The sequence below is a fragment of the Manacus vitellinus genome, unplaced genomic scaffold (assembly GCF_001715985.3).
Source record: "Manacus vitellinus isolate BGI_N305 unplaced genomic scaffold, ASM171598v3 scaffold_18_pilon, whole genome shotgun sequence".
In the NCBI taxonomy this organism is placed as follows: Eukaryota; Metazoa; Chordata; class Aves; order Passeriformes; family Pipridae; genus Manacus; species Manacus vitellinus.
In genome coordinates this window covers 12,920,086-12,943,861 of record NW_021939324.1, presented here as the reverse complement: position 1 = coordinate 12,943,861, position 23,776 = coordinate 12,920,086, and the positions used below count along the sequence as shown (strand labels likewise).

The window sequence follows — 23,776 nt, the reverse complement described above, 5'->3', positions numbered from 1 at the left end:
CGGTGGGCGGGTCCCGCCCCCGGGTGCGCGCGGAGCGGCCAGGGAAGCGCCGCCATGATGAACAGCGGTGGGATCGGGGTCCCGCTGGGCTTCCCCCTGGGCCCCACCTCCGTTATCCAGGTCACCAACCTCTCCTCGGCCGTGACCAGCGAGCAGATGCGGACGCTCTTCGGCTTCCTGGGAGATATAGAGGAGCTGCGCCTCTATCCCCCGGAGTAAGTGGGGCCCGCGCCGGCCTCCGCAGGGACGGAGACTCGGGAGGAGAAGGAGGCGCGGAGGGGCCAGGGGGCGGCGGGGAGGGCAGAAGCAGAAGACCCGGCCCGCCATCTTGAGTGCGGGCACTGGACAAGTGTCACGTGCCCCCGCCTTTGTATGGCCGGGCCGGCGGGGAAGGAGCTGCGCCCGCACTTAAGATGGCGGCGCCAGGCCTTTTCCCTTTTGGAAACCCACTTTACCTGGCACTCTTCTCCTCGTTCGGGCTGTGTGCAGGGCAGTGGGCCAGGGATCCCTCAGCCCGCCTCTGCCCGCCTGCTTGCCTTTCCCCTTTTTTTCCCCTTCTGTTAGAAGGGCTGTGCTCCGAGGTGGGGGTGGTCGAACAGAAACCAGAATAGCTGAGGTTCCGCAGATGGACGGAACCTTCCCTGCCTTGTGCCCCGAGTTGCTCCCCATAAGATTTGTGCAGTAAGTTAATCATGGACGTGTCACCTTTCCCTAGATTGTAGAGGTTCGCGAGGGATGCGCTGAGGTGGGAGATGCTGGGGCTCGCAGTATAACAGTGTTGCTTCTTCCGAGTAGGTGGTAGTCAGCAGAAAAAGGGAGGAAAATAAATGGGTTTTTTTTTAGGCAGCGGTTGTACTGGCAAGTGAATAACAGACATGCCCTTTCAAACTGTGTATTTTCTTACAAAAATTAAATAGCAGAAAGGAGGGGAAGTAATTTGCATCTACATACTTGAATTTTAATAAAAAGAAGATGTAAAGACTGACCAAATTTAGATTTACAAAACTGAATAGCCAAAATGTTGGTGTTTATCAATGCCTATCTAGCTACATTTCATCTGAGTATGTTTGAATGCCAGCCATTCAGAAAAATTAACTATTTAATATGTAAATAGTATGTAATATGCTTAAAGCAGCCTTATTGATTTTTAGACACTTTATTAGATATATGGTGGATTTTTATACAGTTTTCTAGGGCTTTGCCTTGGAGATGTTCCACAATTGATTCTTTATACTTTGGGTTTTCTCCTGACTGATTTTTTTTTTGTTTTGTTACAGCCGTTGGTCTTATCTTTCACTAGGTTATATAAGAGATTTTAAGGCAAATAGGTACTTTTTTGACATTCATCTATAAATAATATTTGTGCTGATGTGTACGGTTGTGCCAGAGTGTGTATATACATGTAAAATAATAAAATCCAGTACCATAGTAGGATTTAGTTTGGGAATGTCAGGGTTATGATGCTATAAAATTTGGTTCTTCATGATGAATTCAGTTTTCAGAGACAGGATGTGGGATTGTAATTACATCTTTTACTCTTGGTTTTATTTACAGTTTTTATGCATAACTGTTAGAAATACAGATTTCCTTGCCTAATTGGTAGGGACGTTTGACCTGACTTTCAAATTAGTACCTTGAGAGAAAATTAATTATTTGCTCTAATGCCCTTTTTTTGTTTCAAAAAAAGAGGTGCCTCCTGTTAAATTTCTGAAAATATATTTGAATAACATTGTGATAAATTTAGGAAATAATGTTTCATTGACAAGTGGTTGGGAAGCAAAGCTGTCCCAAGCAAAAAGTTTTATTGATCCCTTTCGGTTTGCAGTACAGTTGAAATGTGAAGCTGGTTTGCAGTGTGTGACAGGTCTTTTGCCTTGAGTATGTTCTCCAGTATGCCAGCCACTCGAACAGCCTGGTGTTTTTTTTCAGCCTGCGAGGAGAACAGTGATGCCTGTAATCTGATTCCTAGTCCCACCTGTGCTTTTGTGATACATTTGTCACCCAGCTGAAGTCTGTGTTTCAGACTAGCCTTCAAAATCACATTTATAGGGATAAGCCTTCAAGTAAGAGGATTTTTCAACAGTTAAATGTTGAACAACTTTATTGAGCAACTGTTGGGTTTTTGCAGAATGAGTTATTTGAAAGCAGGGAGGTGCAAACTCCCTCCATTAGATGTGCAAAGTCCTGCTGTGAACACTGTTTGCTTCTGCATAGTCTGGAGTGGACTTGGAAGCTAGAACACTCAAGTGTTTCAAAATAAACTTTTGTTTTAACCAAAAGTTGGACAATGGGCTAGTTGGTTTTAACTCTTCCCTAGTCAAGCGCAAGACTGGATTGGCCTCTGTGTTCTGCCACCAGGAAGCTCCGCTCTGGTTGCAACCCAGCAGGTGTTGAGACGTGGAGGCACATGTTGTACCAGACCTTGGTGATAGGCTTTGGGGCCTCTTCTAGTTCAGAGCCTAATGGTGTTCTCTGTTCGTGAATCCTAGTAGCTGAGCAAAGCCTGGTTTAGCTTTGAGGGGTGCCACCAAACTGAGTCACTCTCACTTGTGCCTTACAGGTGGATAGACCATCTTCACTTAACTCAGGAAAGGGACATAGGTTTGTCATCTGTATGGTCCAATCAGTAGACATTGTTAACTCATGCAGGTAACAATGAAGTTACCTCAAAGATGAGGCCTTTGAGGCAAAACACACACAGCCTCTGCATAATTATTCCATAACATTCTGTTTTAATAAGTTATTAATTTCTCTTGTCTCCTCCACATACCATCCACCCTGGAGAAAATTCGGACAGTTTTATAGCCTTTTCTTTGATTTTTTTTTTTTTACTGTAGCTTTCTGAACAGGTCATTCTTAGAAAATATTTCAGTTGATTGTTGTTGGGAGATGGAATGTTGCTATCTCCCTACAAAGGAAAAGAAAAATGTGGAAATGTCGGAGTACTATTTAGATATTTATTTCCTTTTTGAGTTTTTTTTTGCTTTCCTGAAGAAACTGGATTTCAGTAACCTTCAGTCAGAGATGTAGAAATTGCTTTTTGGCATCAATGCTGCTTAACCCTAGGAAGAAGACTATGACTCTCCTTAAGTTCAGCCTCAGAAAAGGTTAGCAGAAAAAAGGCAACAAAAGGAATTAAAACAGAATAGGACTTTTCTGTTTTAGGAAAGACTTCTTAAGAAGTCTGCTGGGAAGATTTCAGAGGCTCACTTCCTAAAAGTGAAACCTTCTAGAGTTTTAGTTCTTTTGGATCTTAATAGTTTCCCTTGATGGAGATGCATCATTAATATGTTTTTAGCAGAGATGGTCTCCTTATAGAGAATTTCTCCTTCTTAACCTTCAGAAAAGACTTGGTACCAAGACTTCTTTGTAGAGCCTCGTTTGCAGTAGCGTTCGGATATTAATATTTTTTAACATAGTTTGCAGATAGCTTTTGTGATTTAAATCCAAGTGAAACAGGAGGGCGAGTGTTACAAAAAACACACTTGTCAGAGCTGGCTCTGTACATGTTGAAATTTATAAAGATTATTATGGGGCCTGAAACTACCTGGAGCAGAATTATGTTCCTGAGTTGGCAATGAAAACAAAAATGTAGAAGAACCTGGGAGACATCAGAAGTCTTAAGCTCTGCCAGGGGAGGTTTAGGTTGGATATTAGGAAGAAATTTTTTACAGAGGGAGTAATCAGACATTGGAATGGGCTGCCCAGGGAGGTGATGGATTCACCATCCCTGGAGGTTTCTAAGATGAGACTGGATGTGGCACTTAGTGCCATGGTCTAGTAACCACAGTGGTGGTGTTAGATCAGGGGTTGGACTTGATCTTGGGAGGTCTTTTCCAACCCAGTTGATTCTATGGTTTTTCAACAGTGTGGACTACAGAACCTTCAGTGAAGGCTTCAACCATTTGACTTGTAACGCTGACATGTGTATTTATGAAGAAACAAACAAACAGCAAACAATGACAACAGAAAAACCCAAAACACCCCCTCCAACACCCTCTCCTCCTGCCCACCTTGGGTTCCCCTCCCCCAGCAAACCAAACCAAATAAAATCTTTTGGCCATTAAAAGTCGTTTTGCTCAACAAAGTTTCTGTTGAGTGCTAAAAAAGTCATAGCTGACTGTAATTTCTGATGTTGGAAACTGATCTAACAAAGACCCTACAGCTGGCTCAGAAGCCTTTCTATGCAATTTTTTCTTTCCTGAATGTGGAAACTTGAAACTGTGAAAACATTGGCCACTACAGACAAAGTGGGTAGAAGAAATGTGGTCATCTTGTAATGTTTTTCTAAACTGTATGAGGCTTTCATGTTTGTCTCTCCCACGCCCTGTTTAGTTTTTCCTCCTCAGTGTCCATCATAAGTGTTTCTAAATGCAGTTCTGAATTTGACCATCTCTTTAGATATTTTACCTAGATTCTACTGTTCTGGTAACCAGAAACATACTGTCTGTGAAACATATAGTCTGCCTGCCTCTGAAGTTCCCAGTTTATTTTTTGCAATTAATATGATGAAATAATATGTCTAAAACTTTTAAATTTATATTTAAATATTGAAATCTAATTAATTTCATAGAATAACTTTGGAAGTACCTGCTTTGGAATTTGAGGGAACTACAAAATGGGTTGAGTTAAACTTGAACTGCTGCTGGTACTTCCAGAAAGTTGACGAGTTTTTCGGTTTGGGTTGAGGCAGGACCCGGGTGAAACAGTTTATGCAGTGCATTTTCCCTAAGTTTCTGCTTTGCTAGAAGGCAAATGGTCTTTTCAAATGGAAATTGCTAATATTTCAGCAATATCCTGTTGCATTCTCTCTTTAAAAATTTCATTGTACTTCCTTCATGTGAAGAAATAAGCTGCTCATATAAAGGTCACAAACCTTGACTAGGGAATCCATTTTTAAAGCAAACTTCTGTGGTTTTGATCAAGATTTCAATGTTTACATGTTCTCAGTTGGTATACTGCTTAATGGAAAAGCAAATTACAAATTTTCTTCCTTTTTGTAGCCAAATGATGAGTTGCTCCTCCCTCATCCAGTGTTACGTCGAGCTACAATATGCCAGACTAAGGCAGATGATAAAAAGGAATTTTGTTATATTAGTCAACTAAGACCCAGTATTTGAAAGAACTCTCAATAACTACTTTTATTTTAATAAGAATTAATAAAACAGCTTTTATGAAAACCGAAGAAAAAATATTAGTTATTACAGGCTAGTATCTGAAGGACCCACTGAAAAATGGCAGGGTTTGTTGTTTGGCTTTCCTCAACAAGGTTTATTTGGAGAAAAAAAGATAAACTATAAATTATTACTTGACAAATGCATCAAGTAAATATGCTACTTAAAACAGTAAGTTGGAACTACTATTCAGTGTTGTGTGCCAAGATTATAAAAGAAAATTAGCCTTTTTGATTAGTGATTTTGGTTTCATGAATTTTCATTAAAAAGAAGGAGGTGCTACACTATGCTTCTTTCAGTGACATAGTAAGTAGGCAAATTAGTAGATTTCTAGACTCTTATGACTAACTCTTCTAGGAAGTGTAAAACCTTTTTTTTCCTTAAGGAGTAATAGTTAAAAATACATGCAAGCAATTATTTAATATGACTGATTGGGTTTTTTTTTCCCTTTTATCTTGCAGCAACTCATCTAGTCTAAAACCTTTTTTATTAAGAAGTAATAGTTAAAAATATGTACATGCAGTTTTTTAATATGAGTAATTGGGTTTTTTTCGTTTTATCTTGCAGCAACGCACCTCTTGCTTTTTCCTCCAAAGTATGTTATATTAAGTTTCGCGAAGCATCAAGTGTTGGTGTGGCCCAGCATCTAACTAACACGGTTTTTATTGACAGAGCTTTGATAGTTGTTCCCTGCGCAGAAGGTTGGTATTTTAGACATTCTTTTGTACTGTTGGTCTTTGTTGTGTCTGTTCAGTGTTTTAAGCTTTCCATGTAAAAAGGTGGTGCTCTGTTGTTCTTTTGTTTTATTTTATTGCTTTTTGAGAGAAAAGTCTTGAATCAAAATTGAAAATGGAATGAGGAAACCCAATGATACAGATTTAATTGAAATTCAGCATTAGCAATAAGGTAGTTGATTTAAATTATAATTCGGTTTTCCATAATCATCACATATTTTGAGGGGAAAAAAAGTAAAATAATTCCCTGTGGTTTGTGTTGGCAAGGTTATTCTTACACAGAGTGCTCACTGAAGTCAATGGAGCTCTGAAAAGATCAGCCAATTTCCTGACACAATAACATTGCAGTTTGAATCTTAATGTATCACCTTTGATGTAGTGGATTTTTTGTTGACTTGTGATTTTTTTTTTAAGACAATGATTATTTTTGCATTGTTTAAGAGTACATCCCAATTTTCTCTTGTAGACGTGCAATATATGGATTTGGCCATTTTAGAGTCATCTAAACTAAAATATTTAGCATTCATGGTGATAGTTACTTTTGAATAGAAATGTTTACCTGTTAGCTTTATTTTTTAAAAGGAATTTTTCTTTCATGTTACAGTTGAAAATGTTACTTTATGTGTCATAAAGCTTTTCTTATCTATAGCAATACTTCTCTTTGGTTTTAGATATCTCCTTAAATAAGCAGTGATCTGTACAGAATGCTTCCATCATAAAATGCTTTTAAAAACTCTTAAAAAAACAAAATGCTTGATGAATACTAAATTGGCAAATGTTCCTTTACCTAGCTGTGAGGCCACACTTTTATGGATATATTGAATACAAGACAGCTTGTATTGTTAGTATAGTATCCTAGATCTGAATACAGTTACCTGAAGCATGGTCCTAAGGTAGGCGTTTTTGTTGGAGTTAGGCAGAGCCCCATTGACTTCATTGGGATCATTGTGTAATCGAACATCTGTTTAGCTCTGACCCTTTTGCCTCTTTGGAGTGGAATCATTCCAGCTGATGGAGTGAACCTGACTTCACTTTCAACCTGGTAGCTTTGCCATGAACAATATGTATAGTGATTGAACCATGAACTGCAGCAAGTCCAGAAATACCCCTTATACATCTCTAACTGCAAGAGTTCAAAAAAATACTGTTAACTTCCTGGAGTTTGTTAACGATGGTCCCAGAGTACTGTTTTTCGGCATGTTTGCCACATCATGGTCTAGATAGTGTGAGATAAGTGCTGCTGTAATAATCATCTGGGATTTTCTTAGCAAACTCTACCAGGTCTTCAAAATTTCAGAAACCCTCCAAGTACTTTTCACTAAAGGCCATATTGACCTACAACTGACCTGCCTGTTCTTGTAGCCTTCTTACTAGGGGCATATTGCACATTTGTCTTTGTAAAGCCTAGATTTTTAGTTGCTTCTGTGCCTTGTTTTGGGGCCTTTTTGGTTTCATATTTTGAACTTGTTCTAAAACCACAAAGAGAATATGGCTGTATCCACTTGCAACTGTGTATAGGCTAAGGGGATCAGAGTCCCCAGTTGGAAAATTGCCCCTAAATACATTGACTAAGGTTTATTCAGGGTCTTAGTTTTACATTTTGTCAAAAAGAGGTTAACACTGGTTCAGTACTTCCAGAGAGGGAAGATTGTTGCCTAATGAGTGAACACACCTCCTGGTGTTTTTCTTCTGATGATATCACTGCCTGACATGATATGGCAACAGGCAGGTAAAGCTACGTTTTTCCTGTCTGTTGGTGGTAGACAATGAGTGGAAGGAGAAAAAAATCAAAGTTCTGACAAATCTTGTTCCGACTCTTATTTGTAACTGACTTATTAGGTGTTTCTGAGAAACTGTATTAAAATGTCACTCTTCAAAATCATTCTAGACTCCACAGAAATGTATGTATAATTAGGTGAACAAGTGATTGGGGTTTGAGGTAACTTCTTTTTTTAATGTCAGAATGCTGTTTTCATGTAACTTTTTATTATAAGCATTTATAAAAAGATGTGAATTATACAGATTTAACTTTCTGATTAATTTATTGTGTGGAATAAATATGACTTTGGAGACCACAGCTCAAGGTTTTTGATTCAATATGTGTCATATGATGCATTGTTAATGGAGTCAGTGGAGTGGATCATGGGCTTTAAAAGTAGTGATGGCTTTATTCTGCCAGGAGGTAAAATTATGTAATTGTCCAACAGTGCCAGTAATAAAACATTTCATGTGCCAAGTTGAACATAAGAGAGAGGTGAAATGAACTCTGAAAACCCAGTTTTTTAAAAGAGAATAAAATCTGAAATTGGGAATGTATTTAAACAGTGGTAAATCAAGGGTGTATGAGGAGGGAATCACTACAGAATGAAAATCAGTCTTAATTATATGACATTTAGTATAATGATTTAACAAAAATGTAATTGTAAGTGAAGTAAGATTACTAAGATGTTAAAATATGACTTTTTTGTGTGTGTATTGGTAGGTTTTTCTTTAAATATACTTTGAAAACGCAAAGGTTGAAAGCTAAACAAAGATGCCACCCTAATCATTCTAAATTTTATGTCCACATTATCTGGTAGATGGATTTTGACTATTAATTTGGTTTTGTATGTTTTCTCTGTGTGATATTTGTGCATTATTAGATGACTAGACTGGCCAAGGCAGACCTGTTACACTTGCCTGAGTTAGGCATTGTTTGCCATGCCACTAAACCTGCCGCCAAGTGAAACCTTCATGGGGGAAATGAGATCGAAGTCTGGCCTGCTGAAGATGGACGCCCTGTCTCTGTTTTTATTTTATTTTGATTTCTTTCCTTTGTTTCTTTTATTTTTATTTTATTTTGTCCCTTTTTTGTTTTGTTCTGTTAAATCTCTTTCCCTTGTACTTGTGAACTGGTACTTCAGTTCTGTAAAAATGATGTTTGTAAAGGGTTCACAGTGTTTGATCTTGAAGTTGACCTGAAGCTGCTTATGAATGGTGGATGGTATACAGAGAATTTAGAATATGATTCATCTTCAATGCTGTGAATTAAGGATAAATTTGATTTAGAATACATTTAAGCATCTAAATTCAACAGATGAGCACATCGTGTCAGAAGGCAGGAACAGTTTTGAGATACATTCTTTCATATGTTGTGTTTTATGAGTTCTTCTTGGAAAAGGACAGTTGAGACTCATGCTTCTGGAGAAACCAACTTTAGAAAGTAAAGTCATGATATTTCTCTGCTATTTTCCTCAGCAGAGTGTTTTATTTTAGGTTGCACTGTCTATTTAAAAGAAGGCTGATTATTTATGTCTAATGTGATGAGCTTAAAATAATTATTTCTGAAACAACTTTTATGAATATTGAATGTCGTGAAATATTTGTTTACTTTTGATGAAACCTTGCTGCAGTGAGGTCAGTGACAGGAGGATTTCATCCTTTTCTTGTAATTTTCAGAAAAGACTGTTTACCACTCATAAGTACAAATGCAGCCTGGAATTTTGGTTGGAATGTGTTACGTGAGACACGTTGTCTTTAAACACTGTTATTTGTGAGAAGATTGAATCAGTTCTCTGTGTGTGTGCGCGTATGTGTGTTTATACTTGCATTTTTGACATGCTGCAGTGGTAATTATTTGAAGAAGAGGTTTAAAAAAGGAAAAGTCAGAAAAAAAAGTGTTTTCTCCATCATCTCACAGTCTCAGAAGCCCTGGCAGTTCATGCTGGAGTGATTGAGATGGTTCTCATCCCTAAATGATGTTTTCACTTCCTGTGAAATGGGAGCCCTGAAACAGAAGTGGTGAACAAGGTGCTGTGTCTAGTCTTCAGGCATTGCTCTTCCCAGCCAGCTGCATTGGAATCTGTTGGTTTCACTCTGAAAAGAGCTTTGCTTGATGATTTTTATTGGATTTGGCAGTTGAGGTAATTGCCAGTAGCTGTCATGTCTTTATTTGCTGCTGCTAAATCCACTAAGATTCATGAGTTGGATCACATGAAGTATTTTATTTGTAAGTGTACACATTCCATTGATTTAAAATAGAAGGAAAATAACTACTATTATGTTTAGAGTAGTTGTGAGCAGTATTTTTAAAAAACAAACTTATTGCAGACGCATTTTTGGGGGTGAGGATTAACTGTGTAGTTTCACTACAAAGAGTAGGAAATTAATTTTTTCTGAGCACTTGAGGAATAAATACTGTGATTAGTACTTGTTTAATGCAGGTACTTCTATTCAGCCTCCATCAAAATGGGTTCTGGTATGGACTAGGCTTACTACGGCTCTTAAGACTTCGATGATACAAAAAAGTAGCAATCACAACTGTTTATAGGCAGTGGTGAGCTAATCTACATTTGCTTCCAGATTCCTTTGCAAAGTGAAGAATCAATAAATAATTGATCATAGAAATCGTAATTTACTAAGCAGAAGAGCTTCTAAGAAATGGAGTGTAGATGTGGCATATTTATATTGTCTGTTTCCCTCATTAGAAAGTAAATATCTTCACCTCATTTCCATTCAGGTTTTAAATACCATGTTTTAAAAATGAAAGTGTTATTTTTAAACTAAATTATACTAATCTGTTGTGTCAAACCCCACGTTTTATTGTATTTTTGTGAGCTTGTATTCCTTTTATAAATAAATTCACAGAGATAAAATTCCAAAATACTCGTGAGGGTATTTGGTCACGCATATTAATTTGTTTTTTAAAACCGTTTAAAAAACGGGGAAGTAGGTTTCTAAGACATTGCAGATTTTTATTTCCCCACAACAGTGTTCCATAGAATTTTGGGCTGGTCTTAAAAACTGGAAAAGATATTTGAAAAGACACTATCTTTGAATATCCAGGCAAATTTTTGGGTTATGTCTGTAGAGATAGACCCTTTATCTTTCTTGAAAACAAAATGAATAATCTTTTTTTGTGGTATTGAACTGATGGACTAGATTTTGTATTTTAAAACTTTACATTGTTAAAAACCAAAGTATTCTGGAAATAATGCTGCAAACTTTACAATTTACATATGCATGCTGTTCATTCTTTGAGCTGCTATAATGATGAATGGAACTGAAATGTTCAGTGGATTCCTTTAAAAACACTTGAGCAAATTAGTAGTTCCAATTATTTCAATGCCATGATGCATATACTTAAAGTTTAGGCTTCTGTTTAAGTCTTGGCTCATTGTCCTTCTTAGTTATGTGCCTAACCCAATTCCTGTTTAAAAAGGCTAAGTGCCTAAGCATATTGTAAGTTTACCTGATTAAGTGTGTGTTGAATTGGCTGTATGTAAGTGCATGCTTGAATTAGGCATATGCTTATGTACATTACTGACCAAGGATCTCAATTAGCATGCAGACACACCACTTTAGGAGCCACGTCTGCCATCGGATTTACTTGTGCAATATCTCTCGATCCGTAGAAAGCTGCACAAATTGCAAGATATTCACTGTTCAGGATAAATTCTGGTTCACTAGTCATTTGAAAGCACTTAAGTATTTAGTTTGTCAGCAGAATTGGTACATAATTCTGTGCCTAATTTGCATGCACAGCTGCTGGAACTATATATTCAAAAGCCTTTTAGTTGGCAGCATATTAGGCAGGGTATGCAGCAAAGTACATGATACTTTTGAGCAGTCAGGTACACCTCTCATTGCATGCCTGACTTCAAAATGAGATCTGTGAAGGGTGCTGAACATTGTGATGGTGGCTTAGATTCATGCATGTTTTTTAAAAAAAGCCCTGGAATTCATTACTGCACAGTTAATTCTTAAGTGCTAACAATTTTCCTATTTTTCTCCTTTAGATAGCAAAATCGAGTAGTTTCTTACATGTTAAGGAGGAAAGTGTCTCAAAATTTAACATAAATAAAATAAATGTAAATAGGAAGCATGAAATTAAATGGGTACTGTTACTTTATCTTTTCTGTTCTACCCATGCTACATACAAATTCAATTTCATTTAGATTTTTTTTGTCCTTTGGTCATATCCAACTGTTACCCAGTCTTTCCTGCAGATCTGTAAAATAGGTTTGCAAAAGTTTTTTAATTTCATTTTTTAAAGTAGTATGTTTCCATGGGGTCAGTTGGAACTCATGTAGCTAAAACTGCGTGGTGTTTTGAAACATACCTCATGTTTTGCTTTTTGATAAGAATATTTGTATTTTAATTTTTAATTTAGAGGTCTTGTAAGTTAAAACATACGTAGTTTGAATCAAAGCAGTAAAAGCCACTGGCACAGCTTTTGTATGTTCCTTGACCATTTAAACATTAGAACAATGTTTAAATAAGAGCATTTACTTTATTATGGTTCATGTGGTAATACCAAAGGGCTTAGCTGGTTAGCAAATGTACAGTTATGCCAGTAATGTTGAACAGATCATAGATACCTAGTATAATTAGAACTTCTTTTGGTAGGTTTTTATTTTAGTGTTTAATGTTTGTACCAGTTTAAATCCCTTTGCATTTCAAATTTAAAATGTACATTTAATTGTAATCCTAATTGTTTGACTATTAAATCTTTTGATTTTTGGAGATTTTTGGGGTTCATTTAATAGTCTAATTGTGACTGACATTGAATGAAACCTGCGTTTAATTCGGATTAGTTATTACTTAAACCTTTAGCATGGCGGTAGGATTATAATCAGGTTGAAAGAGCAGGGAATACGTATTCTGGGAAAACAGAGCTTGCTTAGCTGATCAGTTATGATTTTCTTCAGTCTCAGTAAATTTAAAGTAAATTTATCAAAGTTTCCCATAAACTGAGGTGACCTACAATGTGGGACAGTACAAATCTAAATTTTTTCTGCTCTTCCCTCCTCCACCTTCAGGTTCACTTGTAGTATGTATTGTGTGCAGTCACTGTAGTTCAGTAGTTTTTTTATTTTATGTTTTACTTGTTTTTACATTCTAAGTAGGTAGCACCAGAGGAATAAAGAAGAGCGCAAATTTCAGTTAGCACATACTTGTTTTTTTCTTTTTTTGTTTTTCTTTCTTTTACTGATTTGGTTATTTGCCATTTCTGGGGATTAAACTTTAAAAAATGTTCTTCTTTTCTGTATCTGATGTTCTGTGTGCTATTAGTGATGCAGCCAACACGAACGGTTGTCATGTGTAAAACAACTTTCGATCACCGCGAAAACACCGCCCTGGGAAAGCGTCCATGCTTGATATCGTTTGGTTCATGAACGTTAAGTTTCCAGTACAGGTGACCCATAGCTCAAAGTGTTAAATAATTGTATACATTATTCAGTTTTTAAAATAATAATCCATTAATGAGATTGCTAGTCTTTGAAATTTTTCTCACTTTTGTTTTTCCTAGTAGAGCAGGGTAAAAGGAAAAACTTAAGTTCTTATTTGTTTCTTTGTAAGGATCTGGTAGATAGATTCATTGTTATTTATTACATTTTTAAATGCAAGGGTAATTGTAAAATCATAGAAAGAGTAACATCTGTCTAGTGTTCCAACTCTGTGTAATGTTTTCATTTGCTTCTTCAGGTAAAATCCCAGATGAAGCCAAAGCCCTCTCTCTATTGGCGCCTGCTCCTACTATGACAAGTCTGATGCCTGGTGCAGGATTGCTTCCCATACCTACACCAACCCCTTTGACTACAGTAAGTAAAATTCAGTAGCTGTTTAATTTCTCGTTTCCTCTGTGCTCTAGCCTTTTCTATGTGCAGAGAACAAGAACTGTCTGATCCATGGATTTTGCAGTGAGAGTTTAGCTTTGGTGGTAAAGGCTTGCTGAGGATTCATCAGGTGTCCATGCACAATGTTTCTGGGTTTTTCTTTCAGATTATTATTTTGCAAAAGAGTGGGTAAGTATTGGTTTTGGTGGTTGTCCATTTTAATTGTTGTCCTGCCCTAGAGCCTTTTATTTGGTCAAGTGGAAGTGCTATCCACCTCCTAAAAATTTATTAAAACCTAATAGTTACATTGACACCATTCTTCAGAATATTAAACTGCTGCAGTAGAGAGATTTTACTTGATACCTCTACAGAAAGGTTTTTCATTGTTTGTCTAATAATGTTTTCACTACAAAGAGTAGCAGCTTGATGCTGCTACTTCTGCTCAATTCCCTTTTGCCTCTGTAAGCCTTTCTTGACATCAGCAAGCTGCAGGGAAAATTTCAAGTTAAAATAGAGTAGTTTTTTTCCTTTGCTACATAAAAAAAATTACTCATGGCTAGTTAGAAAATTTGTTTATGGGAAAGGCAGTTGCTTTTTGGGTAGAGAAAATAAAATTCAAACCAGGAACTCAGTGGGCCAACTTTGTAGTGATTTTTAAGAGACTTTTTCTAATGTTTCCTGGGAGAGAGTTTAATGTCCAGTTCCAAACATGAGAGATATATTTTCCTCTAGGAGTGAGGGAAAGAGACTGAATATCCTTTGCATTTCAGCTGTAATTAATCTTGACTTACGTAGTTTATTTGTCTAAAAGGTGCCTTATGTTTCCCTTTGATGGACTGATATCTGTCGGCACTGAGCATTGCAAATTACCTTCTGTCCTTGCTGGGCAAGGTCTTGACCATTTCTCATCTAGTCCAAATACTTGTTGTGTCAAAAAAATAAGAACATTAGCAGTATCTGAAGGTATCTTACTCAATCTAAGCATTAAAAATTGAAGCCTATATGTTTTGTGATTGATACACTACATATACACTGGTCCCTGTCCAGAGCTCTTTGATAAGATGCTAATTGATAACCCACAGCAAATCTTAACTATAGAAGGCTATTTATGGGTATATTTTTGTTCTGTAAAAAAACTTGCTGTACTGTGACCTTAAAGTACTGCCTATTTTTATTAGATCTATCTATATACAAACGGTCAAGGCAGGCAAGTATTAAGAAGTGAATTGTCTCCCACTAGTGCATGGTTGGAAAGTATATTCTGTTTTTGTGTTTTTCAGCTTGGTGTTTCACTTGGCACTTTAGGGGCTATACCAGCAGCAGCATTGGACCCTAACATTACAGCACTGGGAGAAATACCACAACCACCAATTATGGGAAATGTGGATCCATCCAAAATTGATGAAATCAGGAGAACAGTCTATGTTGGAAACTTAAATTCCCAGGTAGCTTTTGGGTTTTTTTGTGTTGTAGAAATACTAATGGAAGGTGTGAAATTGTAATTTATGAATTCTAATCTTAACGGTTAAAGATTTTATATCAGTAAAAGGCAACATAAATTTAAGCAAAACCTCCTAAATTTTGTTGCTTATTCATGATATTTTGAATGCTCCTGTGCCAATCAGATCAGACCAGGCTCTGGAACTCATTCTGTCAGAGAAGTCACACTGTAGCTGAATTCAGGAAACACACTTAACAGTTGTGCATGCTGATCAAATGTCCAGTTGGGTTGTGTTAGGTTAGCAATGCCTCGGAAGTCATGAGATCATGGTAGCTGTCTCCCACAGCACTGTGAAGTTGCTTAGTAAGATGGAGTAAGATGGAGTGATGTGTCTTAGTGGAAGTTGAAAATTAGCATAAATACCTTTCAGTCATCAACTTGGTTTTTCAGCAGTTGATTGAATGAATTGAAAAATACTTACTTTTGACTGATAACAATTTAAGTATTACATTTTGGGGGTTTTTGACTGGTGAAGTAGCTACTGAGTGTAAAAGTACTACTGATCATGATAAACTGAAAAATAATAGAAAGCCATATGAAGCTAAGTCTTTTAATATTCTTTGGATATTTTTTTAATTGATCAGAAGTCACAATCAGCTTGTATACAGGTGTATAAGGAAATTCCTCATCAGTTATTTCAGATGAGTTGCCTGAAAAGTGAAAAATCCTGTGCAAATGTGGTTTTTTTAACCTAGACGAAGAACTAAGGGCTTGTAGCTGCACTATTTTAAATCACAGAATATTCTTTAGATTCCATCATCATGGCTAGGCTTCGTGAACGAAGATTGGGAAGGGCTCTACCCACATTTACTACAAGCACGCTGGTGGCTAAAGAGGCCAATGTGAGATAGACAAGTCTGGTTGCAAAAGTCACAGCAGAAAGACTCCTTGGATGGTATCGGCAAGACACGGTTCTTTCTGCGTTCTTTTCTCCTCGAGAGTGATCCTGCGTGTGTTCTCAAAGGAAGCAGCAGTGTTATGAGCTGTGTGTCTCCAGACCTCCCGATTGGAGGCCAGAGTAGACCAGTGATAAAGATCAATATGGCCAAGGCTGAGATGTTGTTTCAGGGAGTCCTTATATCTCCTCTTCAGGGCTCCTCTCTTGCGGCAGCCAGTGGCAAGTTCACCATAAAGCATGAATTCTTTAGATTAATGGCAGAAAAAATACATGTCTTTTTTTTTCTTTTTACAGTGTAACATTACTAAATTCATGCCATCTGTGTAGTAATGGTGAGACATCATTCCAAAATCTGTAGCTCTTAGACTACCGGGTATATTCTATAAGTGGGTTTTGTTATATATTCTACTTTTTGACTCTTTTTAGACTACAACAGCAGATCAGCTGCTTGAATTCTTCAAGCAAGTTGGAGAAGTTAAATTTGTGCGAATGGCAGGTGATGAGACTCAGCCAACACGATTTGCTTTTGTGGAATTTGCTGACCAAAATTCTGTACCTCGAGCTCTTGCCTTTAATGGAGTTATGTTTGGAGACAGGCCACTGAAGTAAGAAATTAGTTATCCATATGACTACTGAATGAGAGATTTCTTTGTATCCTTGTATATACATTTATGACTCTGATGTGTAGGAAAATGCTGTTACTTGTTTTTCAGTATGAGAACTTAATGTTAACAAACCGGAACATTCTTATCAATTCCAATTTCAAGGTTTAGCGTAAGTTTCTCTCAGAATAATATGGGTAACATTGAGTAAAATATATATCTATTAATCTTGAGGTAGTGGAGGCTATAGTAGTGAAAGAATTTGCAAAGTCCTTAGGGCTAAGTTTTCCGTATGATGCGTATGTAATTAGTAGGTCTTAGCATAGAGATTTTATATGAAATGGAGAAATAACTTCCTAGACTTCTACTAAAAATACTGTAACAGAGAAATATTGTGCTACCTGTTTCTAAAATTGGTAATATTTGAAAGTAACAAAAGATATTTCAGATACTTGGAAAAAATGAGTATTAGCACAAATCTGTAGTTTTGCTGAACTTTAAAGGTTTTAGTTTACATGGAAGATGAGATGTTTTTCTTTCATGTTTTTTGTTTTTACTTTTCAAGTGTTTAAGAATTAAATGTTTTTATTTTTCCTTAGAATAAATCACTCTAATAATGCAATAGTGAAGCCTCCTGAAATGACACCACAGGCTGCTGCTAAGGAGCTGGAAGAAGTGATGAAGAGAGTAAGGGAAGCCCAGTCTTTCATATCTGCTGCTATTGAGCCAGGTAGGTATATTGTGTTCAGTAGCTAACAGATGCAATCTCTATGTACCTTGGCACACACTTTTAAGAGCATTTTCAGACACAGGAAGAGGATACTTAAAGGTATTCAGTATGTGTTGGTAAAAAATAGGAGAATAATCAAAATTTTATTCATGCAACAAAGAAGTGGAATGAAGCTTTTTATTTCATGTGTTTTTTTCACATACATGTTCAGTTAATGTTTTCAAAAATAAAAATTTTATAAATCGATACTTTGACTCTTTAAGTTCAGAGTATGTGGAAACTTTTAAAAGAAAATGCTTTATTCTCCTCTAGCACACATGAGTGCCGTAGTTTAATGATCAGCATGGTTCTGAAAGCAGTAATATTATGCTTTCCTTATCTGCAGCAGGTTAATTTTATCTCTTTTTCATGATGGCTCAAGACTGGATACATCCTCATAGCAAATGGGATCAGAGAATGAATCTGGAATAAAACTTAACATATTTTAGAAGACTTGTTTTCATCCAGATTGTTTCCTTATTCCCTGTTGACACAGATGCAAAGTCAAAGAGGAAGGTGTTTGTGTGTTGAGAGGTTAGACAGACATTCCAATGCTGATTTATGCTGGCTTAAACTATTGCAAAACCGTAGCATAAAAATTCTCAACTTATTAAACTTACTGTTGAGATCTTAATTCTTTTCACCAGCAATTTTTTGCCGTTCTTTGTACTAGCAAACCCAGATGTTGTCTTACGCATATTAGATGGGGTGGAGTCTTGAGGGTTTTTTGGGGAGAAGTGTTTTCTGTTGCATTTTAGAGTTGTATTAAAAATAGCTCTAACATTTTTTGACTGTTAAGCAACAGAATAAGAGTCTCCTATAGTGTGAATCATTGTGAGATCACTATTAAGGTTTCTGTTGACTTCCTGGTTTTCAGATCAGACTTTTCACCATGTTCTGTTCATTCCTTCCTCCCATGAACAGTGTTTGAGGAATAAAATTTTTGTATTTGTACAGTGGTTGAAATATCTGAAAGTGTAGACAGTACTAATTATTATTTAAATGTTATGCTTGTTTTTAAAATTACGCCCTCTAAATTTACTCTATTCTTCTCAGGTTATTTTAAAAAAATAATTAAATAATAGACCAAGAGGAAGATGTGTTATGATCTTGTGCTTTGTGGCAGCAACATAAATCCCATTCTTAGTAGAGCTAGCTGTTTATAATTATCTGGTTTATGTGTACTGCTGCAGGATGGCTGCACTCAACGAGTATATGCAATGACTTTCTTGGATGTTTCTGAAGGATATTTGCAAAGAAGGAAGATGTGCAGAGAGTAGGCCCCTTGCAGTACATGTGGTACATTCCACTTGTGCCAGATTGTTAACTGGGATCTTTAAATGTTCTGAGCTTACACTGCAAAGTGGTTTTTTCCTCTCAGAGTCTGGAAAGAGCAGTGAAAGAAAAGGCGGTCGATCTCGTTCCCATTCTCGTTCAGAATCCAGGTCTAGCTCAAAATCCCGATCTAGAAGGAAAAGATCACACTCAAAACACAGGTAGGTATGTTTTTTGTTTCAGGCTAAGACAATATTGGGAATATTTTGCTTGATGGTGGTTACTGAGGTTTCTTAGTTATAGGACGAGTATCCCTGAAGAGGTTACTAGCTTGCACTCAGCAGACCAGAGTTACCAGGAACTTTGTCTCTGAACAGATACCCTTTCCCTCTAAATCCTAAATGTTTTCAGGATTACTTTCAGTTAAAACACACTAGGAGACACTTTTTATGCCATGTAACAACAATTTCTGTGGTTTCTTTGTACATTTTATGGTATGTAGCATAATACGATTTTATGACCTGTCTTAAGAAACTTGCATTTGGTGAATTGGGTGTGTAGTTTTACTGGTAGCACCCTGAGCAGATAGGCTGGCTGGTTTTGCTAGTATAAAATTCATATTGTCTTGAACTTCTAAATACTGAGTTAATAAATACAATGGTTTTATTTACCATCCTGTAAATGTAAAGCTGTGGTTTTTAAAAACATAGGAAAAAGGCTTTATGGGCAATTTTTCGTTCTTCAGATTTTGTTTGCATTGCTAAGTTTCTTCAGTTCTGAAGAACTTCAGGCTTTGGAATATGGGATAAGAGAGAATTATTAGATCATCCTTGAAGTATACCAATTAAGATTTTTTCCAAGAATAAAACAGTCTTGCTATGGGAGAGTAAAAATCACTTCCTGAAATGATCCATCTCCTTGCAGTGTCAGGAATGTCTTCTGAGCATCAATCTAAAGATATTTGGCTTTGTTAAGTATTTAAAAAAAAATTTGGAATGATTCCATTTGATAGCTTACACTTTAAAAGGTGTTGTCCTTATTGCAGCAGTAGCTCTGTTGCATCCTTTCATGCATGTCTTTTAACAAGGCAACTAGGATTCTTTTACATACGGAAAAGCTGGCCAGAAGGAGTTATAATCAGTTGTACTATCAAATAAATATGGTACAAGTACAGGCTTTAGAAGTGCAAGAATAATCTATCCTTACCACTTCCCTGTTTACTCTTTTATAAAACACATTGTTTTCATCTCTTGTGACTTAAAATGTATTCAAGCTTGTGCTTTCATTCAATTGCCATTAATTGGCCCTGCCTTTGGTTTGGTCTTTCTGTGTTGATAAGCAGAACAAAGCTGTAGGTAAACAATGACTTCCCCTTGTCTTTGTGTATATTACATATGATAATATATGTGATCTTTCTGTCTTTCATAAGTTAAACTTCATGGTACCTTAACCTCTCAGGCAGAGTATCCAGTTATGTGGTATAGAATCATAGAATTGACTGGGTTGAAAAAGACCTCCCAAGATCATCAAGTCCAACCCTTGATCCAACACCACCCTGGTTGCTAGACCATGGCACTAAGTGCCACATCCAGTTTCATCTTAGAAACCTTCAGGGGTGGTGAATCCACCACCTCTCTGGGCAGCCCATTCCAATGTCTGATTACTCCCTCTGTAAAACATTTCTTCCTAATATCCATCCTAAACCTCCCCTGGCAGAGCTTAAGACCATACCCTTTTGTCCTTCTGCCTGGGAGAAGAGACCAACACCCACCTGGCTACAACCTTCTTTCAGGTAGTTGTAGAAAGTGATGAGGTCTCCCCTGAGCCTCCTCCAGGCTAAACAACCCCAGCTCCCTCAGCCTTGTTGCTCTTCTCTGGACCTGCTCCAGCACCTCAATATCCTTCCTAAACTGAGAGGCCCAGAACTGGACACAGTACTCCAGGTGTGGTCTCACCAATGCTGAGTACAAGGGAAGAATCACCTTCCCTGCTTCTGTTGCCACGATGTTCCTGATCCAGACCAGGATCCATTCGCCTTCTTGGCCACCTGGGCACACTGCTGGCTCATGTTCCACTTCCTGTTAATCCAAACTCCCAGGTCCCTCTCTGCCTGGCTGCTCTCCAGCCACTCTGTCCCCAGCCTGTAGCACTGCATTGGGTTGTTGTGGCCAAAGTGCAGGACCTGGCACTTGGCCTTGTTGAACCTCATCCTGTTGGAATCTGACCATCTCCAGCTGGTCCAAGTCCCTCCGCAGAGCCCTCCTGCCTTCCAGCTGATCAACACTCCCCCCCCAACTTGGTATCATCTGCAAATTTGCTAATGGTACACTCAATCCCCTCATCTAAATCATCAATAAAGATATTAAACAGAACTGGGCCCAACACCGATCCCTGGGGGACACCACTAGTGACCGGCTGCCAACTGGATGCAGCTCCATTCACCACCACTCTCTGGGCCCGGCCCTCCAGCCAGTTCCTAACCCAGCACAGAGTGTCCCTGTCCAAGCCATGGGCTGCCAGCTTTTTCAGGAGTGTGCTGTGGGAGGTGGTGTCAAAGGCTTTGCTGAAGTCCAGACAGACCACATCCACAGCCTTCCCCTCATCCACCAGGCGGGTCACCCGATCATAAAAGGAGATCAGGTTGGTCAGACAGGACCTGCCCCTCCTAAACCCATGCTGGCTGGGTCTGATCCCGTGTCCATCCTGTAGGTGCTGTGTGACTGCACTTAGGATGATCTGCACCATAACCTTGCCAGGCACTGAGGTCAGGCTGACAGGCCTGTAGTTTCCTGGCTCCTTCTTGCAGCCCTTTTTGTGGATCAGCGTGACATTTGCCAGCTTCCAATCATCTGGGACCTCCCCAGTGAGCCAGGACTGTTGGTAAAGGATGGAGAGCGGCTTGGTGAGCTCTTCCGCCAGCTCCCTCATCACCCTTGGGTGGATCCCATCTGGTCCCACAGACTTGTGGGGGTCCAAGTGGCTCAGCAGGTCGCTGTTTCCTCCTGCATTACAGGGAGGCTGTTCAGCTTCCTGACTGTCTACCAGCTCCAGAGGCCAGTTGTCCTGAGGACAACCTGTCTTACTGTTGAAAACTGAGGCAAAGAAGGTGTTAAATACCTCAGCCTTTTGGTCCATCTTTAGTGACTATGTTCCTCCCCATGTCCAACAAAGAACTGGAGGTTTTCCTTGCCCCTCCTTTTGCTCTTGATGTATTTGTAGAAGTACTTCTTGTTATCCCTAACAGAAGTGGCTAGATTGAGTTCAAATTGTGCCTTTGTCTCTCTAATTTTCTTTCTACGTGACCTAACTATATTCCTAAACTCTTCCTGAGTAGCCAGCCCTTTTCTCTGTAATTGGTAGCTGTCTTTTTTCCCCGAATTTCCTTCAGAATCTCCCTATTCAGCCAGGTTGGCTATCTTCCCTGCCAGCTTGCCTTTTGGCACACTGGGACAGCCTGCTCCTGTGCGTTCAAGACTTGTTTCTTGAAGCACGTCCATCGCTCCTGGACTCCTTTGTTTTCAAAGGCTGTTTCCCTAGGTGCCCTCTGAACCAGTCTTCTGAGTAGGTCGAAATCTGCCTAAGTTGTGAAACTTAAAGTGCAGATTCAGCTCTTTATTTTTGCTTTTCTGGGGAAAACGATTTTCCAAAAATAGGGAAATCTAAAAGTGTTGTTTTCTTCATCAGATCTGCAGAAGACTAATTGCATTTTTTTATCAGAGTATCTCTACTTTATTTGCATTCCTTATGCATCATGTAGTAAACGCTCTTTCCTTTCTCTGGAAATTCTTGTAACTGCAATCCATACTAACAGATCCTCTCAACTAAAAAGGTAACTTGACTAAATGCTGAATCACAGGTTGTTGGGGTTTCTATTAATTTAAATTGTAAGGGTGGAGAACACTGATGCAACCAAAGCCAGCTTTCTTCACTGACAAAGACTTCAGTAAGTGGCTGGACCTGGAAAGGAAGTAATCTGTAACTAATTACTTTTACAAACGGCTAGAAATCACAAATCACATCTTTTTATGCAGTGTCATTTCGTAAGGACAGCTGTTGTAATAGATATTAATTTATATTTTCCAGAATGTTCATGGACATTATTATGAAACATGGGTATAACTTCAATGGTTCGTTGTTTCAAAGAAGAGTATGTGCATCTGGTGAAGCATAAAGCACACATATTTGCAAAAATGTTTGTAGACAGTATGTTACTAAAGTGTAATTATTTATATAGTAGTATGTGGTGAAGCAAGATTTATGTAAACTTTCCTTTGTTGGTTGACCCCATTTTTATGAGGTTCCAATATTAAAATATTTTTGTTCTGGCATCCTTCATATAGAAGTAGATCAGGCAACAGATCTCTCTCAAGACACAAGGACAGACGCAGATCCAGAAGTCCCCTGAAAAAACGGTCTAGATCTTCAGAAAGGCGGAAATCAAGAAGTCGCTCTCGTTCTCGGTGAGTTCTGTTCCATGAAATGATACTGTTAGCTCACAGTACAGAGCTTTTGAAAAAAAATTAAACAAACCTTTTAGATGATCATAAAAGGTGGAATTTTGTCTGTAGGACAAACAACAGAAAGTAAATTTTAATGCTGAGTGTGGCGATCTTGGCTAGGATAATTTTCTTCCTTGTAGCCTGTATGGTAATGCAGTTAAACAACCACACTGAGGTACCTGAACTTGATAGCCTACATTTATACCAACATCCCAGCTGACTGAAAATAGGTAACTTTAATTCAGGCTATAACCAATAGATTAGGAATATTCTATGTAGCTTGTGTAAGCCACAAAAAAGTGGATGAAGCTTTTTCGATATGTATGTGTTAAGAAGGTTGAATTCAAACTGACCTCAATGTCCTGTATTCTGAGAAGTAGTAAAAAGTTTTTGTGTATGAGCTTTTGTTTTCACCTCTGACTTTATCATATGCCAAACAGTAGGAACAAATGCACATGTCTGTTATATGGCATATTTATATTTCAGGATGTAATACATCTGTACTTTATCTAACCTATTAGTTTTTATATCTGATTGTCTAATTATTATTGAACTGTAAAATTCCAACGAGAGAATAGCATAATTTTCTGAGGGATGAAGTAGTGAATAATCTCAAACCAAAAGTGCCTGGGGAAGTAGCTTCATGACTAGAAATCTTGGTACTTTCTTTCTGTTTCATCTCTGTAATTCCCCTGATACATTCAAAGGGAGCTTTGTACTTGAGTT

General features: G+C 37.9%; 1 protein-coding gene across 4 annotated transcripts in view; it reads left to right on the top strand.

Annotated features, from left to right (window-relative positions):
- Window positions 1-13: 13 nt before the first annotated feature.
- The window catches only part of SREK1 (splicing regulatory glutamic acid and lysine rich protein 1), a 38,658-nt gene continuing 14,895 nt past the window's right edge, over window positions 14-23,776 (top strand). Inside the window, exons 1-8 of one of the 4 annotated variants that reach the window (XM_018070312.2) lie at window positions 14-215; window positions 5,742-5,875; window positions 13,376-13,491; window positions 14,787-14,951; window positions 16,332-16,510; window positions 17,107-17,237; window positions 18,658-18,772; window positions 22,892-23,011. In XM_018070312.2, the coding sequence (XP_017925801.1) occupies window positions 55-215; window positions 5,742-5,875; window positions 13,376-13,491; window positions 14,787-14,951; window positions 16,332-16,510; window positions 17,107-17,237; window positions 18,658-18,772; window positions 22,892-23,011 (1,121 nt within the window). In that variant the 5' untranslated portion in view covers window positions 14-54. Of the gene's footprint in view, window positions 216-5,741; window positions 5,876-8,553; window positions 9,811-11,729; window positions 11,785-12,961; window positions 13,086-13,375; window positions 13,492-14,786; window positions 14,952-16,331; window positions 16,511-17,106; window positions 17,238-18,657; window positions 18,773-22,891; window positions 23,012-23,776 lie in introns of those variants that run through there. The other 3 variants (XM_018070314.2, XM_018070313.2, XM_018070315.2) reach the window with 3 other exon arrangements.